General features: G+C 45.5%; 1 protein-coding gene across 1 annotated transcript in view; it reads right to left on the reverse strand.

Moving 5' to 3' along the window:
- Window positions 1-2,678, reverse strand: part of hpse2 (heparanase 2) — a 65,597-nt gene extending 62,919 nt beyond the window's left edge. The window contains exon 1 of the mRNA XM_080849458.1: window positions 2,330-2,678. Coding sequence (XP_080705584.1) covers window positions 2,330-2,580 — 251 coding nt within the window. The 5' untranslated portion in view covers window positions 2,581-2,678. The remainder of the gene's footprint in view (window positions 1-2,329) is intronic.
- Between the last annotated feature and the right edge of the window lie 4,433 nt (window positions 2,679-7,111).

Below are 7,111 nucleotides of genomic sequence, written 5' to 3' on the forward strand. Positions count from 1 at the left end.
AATGGCATTAATCAGGAAATATATAAATACCTAAAAAAATGTAATACGTTCAGGAAAAAAACTAAAATGTTCGATGACGCAGCTGCATTTTTCTAGCATAGCTGAACGAAGCAGCGGGATCCCGCAAACTTTAAATTCAATTTAAGGACCTCACATCAATATTTAAACTTAATAATGTTATATTTTACTTATGTTGTTGTTATTATTATTTGTCACTATTATTATTATTATTGCTGATATTGTTGCCGACAGTAGCCTGTTTTTTTTAGCTGGTGTGCTGTACTGTCGGGTGGCGTGTGTAAGATGCTCTGAGGCTGAGATCTGTGTAGGCTATAAGCAGCAAACGAAAGGCGGAAAGGTGGAGTGGTGGCGTCAAGCCTGTGTCGGCCTACGGTTCATGTAGCCCCGTGTCCGGGGCTCGGGCTGTCAACATGAAGGCATACAAGTGGAAAACTCCACTTTTCTCTTTACGCCGGACTTAACAGAATGGGCCCGTCAAACTTGCTAGAATTGGCATCGCTAATACATTCGATACGCCTTCTCAAACCCCGACAGCACGCTGCAGAATGGAGCAAGGACAGGGGCAAACAAAGCAAAGGTGGGCTATTTCATGTCTATTTGTCAGTTTGGAGGATTCTAATGATGTAACTTTTATTATCATATATAAACACTGCATGTAGCTTAGAGTATTTGTATGGAAACTGCTTTAGAAAAGGGATATACATTTAGGTATAAATCGTAATGTGTGATTTGGAAATAATACACAGAAATGGTCTATTTAATTTAACAAAAAAATATGCAATTAATTAATATGTCTTCGTGTTATATAGCCAGGCCTGTATTTGAATAATTTATATGTTTACCTACATTTGTTTGCCTCAAATAGAGACAGAGAGTAGGATAGCCACCGCTACAAAATACAATAATATTACGGCTATATTAAAAACAAAATGTAAAAGATAAATCATAGCGAAACTGCCATGTATAACACAGCGCTCCAGCAAAAGCACAATAATAACCTACGTGTCAGGGCATAGATTAGCATTTTATTTAAGAAAGGCCATGAAAAACACACACATTCGCATACTCACTGGCGCGCGTCTTCCAACGCAGCTCGCTTTATTTAGATTTGATAAACACGAGGAGAACTCTGTCCCAGGGCTGTGACGCGCTTTTTCAGGAATCTGACAAACATATTAATTCATCATATACGCTGTTGAGTGCGGCTGGAAAGCGGATTTTGATTTCCCTTCAACAACACAGATGGAGAGAACACAGAGAACTGGTATGACCCCAACGATCCAGCCGCACACGCTGCGGCCTACACGTTGCCGTGATGTCAGGCAGAAGTGGACCTGAAAAAACAGACGCCTCAGTGGAATATCGCCCTTCACGTGCCTCCTGACGGACTTCGATGCCCCCTATCCCCGGGCACGAGGCCGACAGACAGTATATCGCGCGCAGCGCCCTAGATTTCCTTCTGTGCCCCCAACGCTCTTGGACAGGCTGCACGCGCAAAACTCCGGTCCTCCTGTCACGACTGATGCTCTAAAATGAGTGCTCCTCCACGATAGCCTGCGTGCTGTAATCTGAAACCTGTGTGTGATTTTTCTTTCGCGAGGTAGGCTACTGTGCGAGCAAGGAAGAGGCCTAGGTGCGTGCTAAGGCCTCCAGAACTGCTGGGAACAGCACGGCCTTTCAGTGTCACTGTGACGCGGGCTACCTACGACTCCAGAGTCTCGCTAAATGCGAATCCATCTTAATGTATATAACATGATAGCATATAACATAACATAATTTAGAGCGGTTAGCTGGCACAAGCGACGCGGGTTGGCGTTTGATGCCGCAGACCTATTTAAGCGAGTGTGAACGTGTGTGTGTGTGTGTGTGTGTGTGTGTGTGTGTGTGTGTGTGTGTGTGTGTGTGCTGTTTACAAACAATTCTCTACAGCATTTTGTATCTAACGGCAGATATCCGCCTTTTTGATTCTTTATTATTTTCAGCTCAAAGGACACATACGATTACCGTTACTATATGAGCGCTCTGCCTCGTGATGAAAGTGTGTATGTTTAGATGTCCGCGGTCTGCCAGCGTTACTGCTGGCGTCTCATCTCCTATTCAAAGCGCCTGTTGACACCTCACCTCGGCCTGCCCCGCCAGACGAGTCAGCGCGGATCAGCGCTCATCTTTCACAAAACAAAGAGCTTTTGAATCTGTTTGACGACGGTAGTTATCACTTGTAAAAACATACAAAACTTAGAATCGCTCCCTCGACCCTGAAACCGCATGTGAGCGGGTCTTGCTACAGAAGCACCAGCGAAAGCTTTACCTCAGGAAGTCGAGCCAGCCGTCCTTAATGATCGCAGGGTCCAGCTGCAGCGAGAGAAAGTTCTCACTGAGGACTTTCACGGGACTCCGCGTGTGCACATCCAACAGAATAAGCGTTCTCTCCAGAAAGCCAGGACGCTTGCCTCCGGGAACCGGTTTCTTGTAAGTAGCGGTGGAAGAAACCAGGGACTGCACCATCAGAGCGAGCCACAAGGACGAGCCGAAGCTCGCCGTGAGCAGTGGTCTGGGCATCTTGTTACGGGAACACCGGACGAAGACGCACGGGAGAGACCCTGCGGTGTGGGGCAGACAGCGGGGTGATCAGAAGGCTACCTTAATTAGTCCGACTGTCCCTTTCCTTGCGCGAGGATGTCGGGTTCTATCTCCGCGTCGGTCCGTGTCCCCTCCATCTCCGCCCCTCCCCAACGGACAGCCCCCCGCCCTCCGCTGTACTGAGGCTCGAGAGGGAAACGCAAGCTCGGGGCCCAGCCTCTTCGTTCGCTGGTGCCAAAATCCGCCCCTCACGATCAGAACTACGTTTCTCTTAAAGGTGAGAGCGGTGTTTATCCTTCCTGCCGAAACTCATCACACTGGCGACAGACAGCTGTGTCTATGGGAGGGGAACGCATCTAGGATGACCGCTGGGGCACAGACATTTTCTCATCACCAGCATGCGCCCTTTTCCTAGGGGCCAAGGATCAAGGAAACGAATGCTTAATTAAAAACACTGTATGGTCACGTGGAAAACTGAACTCAAAGGCTCTGTGTAGAATATAATTAGCGTAGAGCAATGGCATTTTAGGAACCGTAGAGGTTCCCCGAACGCAGCCCATGGAACCCCGTCACGCAGGTCACGCAGGTGTAGGAGGTTCTCTGCATATCGAATGTCGACTCTGTCACCGACTGGCTCGTGCAACAAAAGTTTCTGCGAGAATAGACCCGTTTAAGGAATGTTTATGACCGGTCTGCTCCTGACACGTAGCCTAAAACACTCATGCCCTAAGTCCGCGTGCGTGAGTGTGTGTGTATTTGAGAGACAGGGCAATAACCCTAAAAGCGCGAGAGTTATTCCGTCAGCAAGCCCATGTTACGGCCATATCGCCACACATAATGAAACATAATGAAACTTCTTTAAAAAAATTATAAAATATAAATGCATCAAACCAAATTAATTATGGCAGTTACCAGTTTTTGAAACACGAGGTAAAAAACACTCAAATGATTATAAGCATGACCATAGAGCATTTGGTGCAATAATAACAAAAAAAACGCTTCGACTTTTAGCTTGATTTTTACATCGGAAACATTAATAATAATAACACCTCATATTATTAGCATATTATTGTATTAATTAGTATGTAATCATTTTTTTATATAATTATAGGCTAATTAAAGGTACATTTTATTATTATGAGAATAGGTCACAGTAGTAGTAGCCTAGTATAAATGTTAATCGGTAAAAAAAAATATGTCCAAGCTTACCATACATTACTTCTTAATTTTCCTCTCAAAGAAATGTTAGGCCTGTTAGTTTTCGAAACCGTAAAGTAAAACACGACAGTCAAAAAAAATACAACGAATTGTATGTAAATCGAGGATAATTCAACTGCCCGGATGGCAGTGGACGGATGCAGTGCTGATGCCTACTTCTTAACGGTTTTTCTTCGAGTGCCCTTAAATTATATGTCTGTAAATGGCTGCAAAAGATATTGCTTTAATTTCAAAATAATAATTTTTGTATCTATTAATGAGGTCTAGGTGCGTGGGACGGAGGTGGCCCTGTCTTCAGCGTAACCTCCGGTGGATGAACGGCAGTGGCAGAAGGCGCACGGGCCTGCCACCGGCCACAGCGCTGTTGCTCGTGAGAAAAAACGCAGCGGCAGAAGAGGCACGACTCCATACGTAGCATGAACACGTATGAAATAACACTTCAGTCAAATTAGTGTTTTAAGAAAATGTTTTGTTATCACGACATGAGGTTCTTTTTCCGGCCTCTCTTCAGTCAGACATTCCCACGCACGGCGGGACATGCAGCAGTGTCGGCTACAACAAAAAAAAATATTCTGACGTTTTTCATATGGCGGTGAACATCACAAACGGAGCTTCCCGCAGCGTTGCTGTCCACGTGTACCGTGTGGCCTTTGATATAGTCCCGCTACCTGGAGCACGAAGTAAGTAACATTTGGCAGACGCACAGACGGCTCTCCTCGTGCTTGGCCTCCCCCAATGTAGACGGCAAACATTCATCAGGCTTTCAACCCATCATAACTCTTTTGATGTTGTTTTTTTATCATATGAAAAGAGACAATGTTTTAAATTTCGTTCTCCGAGACACCGACTCACATGTGAATTTGATTAAGCGCAATGGGCCTCGCGCGCGCTGCCAGCCAAGATGCGAGTTTCAAAGAGGCGTGAGCTCTAAGAATGTGAAGAAACATTTAAATTATTGTTTTGCAGTTCTTCGGTTGTTTTTATCAGATTATATAAAATCACATGGATTAAATAATAACAGTATATTCTTTATATTCACTGCAGGCAAAGCAGAGGAAGATATTTTATTTTATTTAAGGTCTGCTTCATCGGGTATTACAGAACCTAACATCTGCGTTCGTTGTGCTTCATGTGAAATAGCCCAAGTTCTAAATATTTATGTTTTAATATATTTGTATAAGTTGTAAATATGTATGTCCTAAAGAACAGAAACGGCGCATCCGCTTCCGCATCTTTCAAACTTCTCTGTCGTAACCTTGCTGAAACTCGGCTCCCGTTATGAGTCGTTAACGGCCTAATAATGTTTGGTGAAAACGGCTGAAAAGGCCTTGTAAAAGAAACGTCTTGTGGTTGGTCTTTCGAGCTTGAGCTAAACCAGAAGTCCAGGTCTCCAGCTAATTTTCTTTCTATTTTTTTGTCATATAAACTTGAGGCACGGGAACTTTACTGGTGCCTCTGGCAGCAGAAGCCGAAGAAGGCAGCGACCACATGGCTAAAATTAAACTAACGACAGGCTGACAGGATTTCACAATATTAGTAGTTATTATCCACTACAATGTGACTTCAATCTGGCATTTTTACAACAACTACACTTAGTCATACCAATGACCTCTCTCAACATCTAAGCGCAGAGGTTCTGAGAACATTCATACTCACGTCCCTGTGACCAGATGATTTTCTGGCATTATTGGCCGCGTGTGAGGTTCAGCAGCCGCGCGCACAAAGGCTGAGAGAAAGCGCTGCTGGAAGCTGCTCACTGCAAGCTTTTTAGTGCGACTAGCGCAAGGAACAGCGGATACCGATACAGTACGGACTCCCCCGGATGGTTATCATTAGCGTGAGCCAAGGCCTGCTGGTGTATCTCTATCTTATCGAAATCCGATCGACTTCACTTGCGCATCGCGTGGACTTTTCATCTCCGTGCAAACGGACAGACAGAACCTAAAACACACCCGTCTTCAAAGCCGCGGCCTTTGACAGCCTGAGGCCTCCGTAAGCCGCAGCTGCAGGACACGAGCGTGCATAATGAGTTTGAGCCGCCCTGTCATTTCAAGAGAATGCGAGGCGCAGGAAATGTCATCTGAGCCCAGTGAAGATGTTGCGACTTTCGTCTCACCTCAGATGGTCTGGTGAATAGTTTGCCTGTCGGATCACGTCCCTCTGTACCTCAGCGGCCTCTGGCTTTGGCCTCTCAACTCGCCATTATCAGCTACGGCCTAATACGAGTCTGACTATGATGACACATGCAGGCTGATCGAGGCCTGTTGATATGGCCACGAACACGGAGACCCTCCGGTAAGGAAAGACTATTACATCATATTTATATCAGAGTTCTCAAAATAGGTATATGGAATGCAGTGATTCAGCCAGATTACTTTTGAAAAATTAGCAAACAGGGCCCTCACAAGCTCAGAGATAAATATCACTGAACAGTCCGGTGAAAAGGGCAGAACTCTGTCTGTCCTCTTGCCCCATTATGCCCTTGCTCATCTGTCTCCGCCCTGTTGCCCCTCAGAGCTGCTCTGTGTTTGTGTCCATGACTACTGTGTGCATGACTACTGTGTCCACCTGTTCACTAGCAGGACCGCACTGTGCCAAGTGTAAATGTTAACCTAGAGCTCAACGTGTTGTAAAGCAGTTTGTCGTGAAATCTGATGCATGCGGGCACGCAGCCTCATCACACCTCAGAACCACACACAGAATACAGCCCTCCTTCAGCACAGGGAGAATGCCAGGCTGCCTGTCTGCATGAGGAGATCATGATGTGTGAGTAAGATGCCTACCCAGCATGCACCTCTGTCTGCATGAGGAAATCATGATGTGTGAGGAAGATGCCTACTCAGCATGCAACGCTCCCCAGGGGGTGCAAAGGAGTGATGTGTTAATTAGGCTAGTATGTGTGGACGGAAACGACACTATTGACACACTAAAACAAGTAAGATCATTTCTAAACAGTTTATAGCATTGCTATGTCTATTCAGGGCTATTTAACCTTGTATTTCTGTGGGCTGTTTCATCTTTTTATGGACCAGGGGATCAAAGTAGTGAACTTTATAGAATGCACAGGAGTGCACAAACATGCTCTTCTCATTTCGCCTGGATAAACATGCTCTTCTCATTTCGCCTTTGAAGTAGTCTGAGTGTCAAGGTTGAGACGTTTAATGGGGCCAAGTTCAAGTTCTTGACGAAAAAGCTGTCAACAGTGTCACCTCGTGGACAATCTGTGAACGACGGAACTAAAGCATTTCCCCTCAGCTCGATATGCAAGACTGCCACTGCAGCGGTCGCAGCG

Source organism: Sprattus sprattus, assembly GCF_963457725.1.
Source record: "Sprattus sprattus genome assembly, chromosome: 12".
In the NCBI taxonomy this organism is placed as follows: Eukaryota; Metazoa; Chordata; class Actinopteri; order Clupeiformes; family Clupeidae; genus Sprattus; species Sprattus sprattus.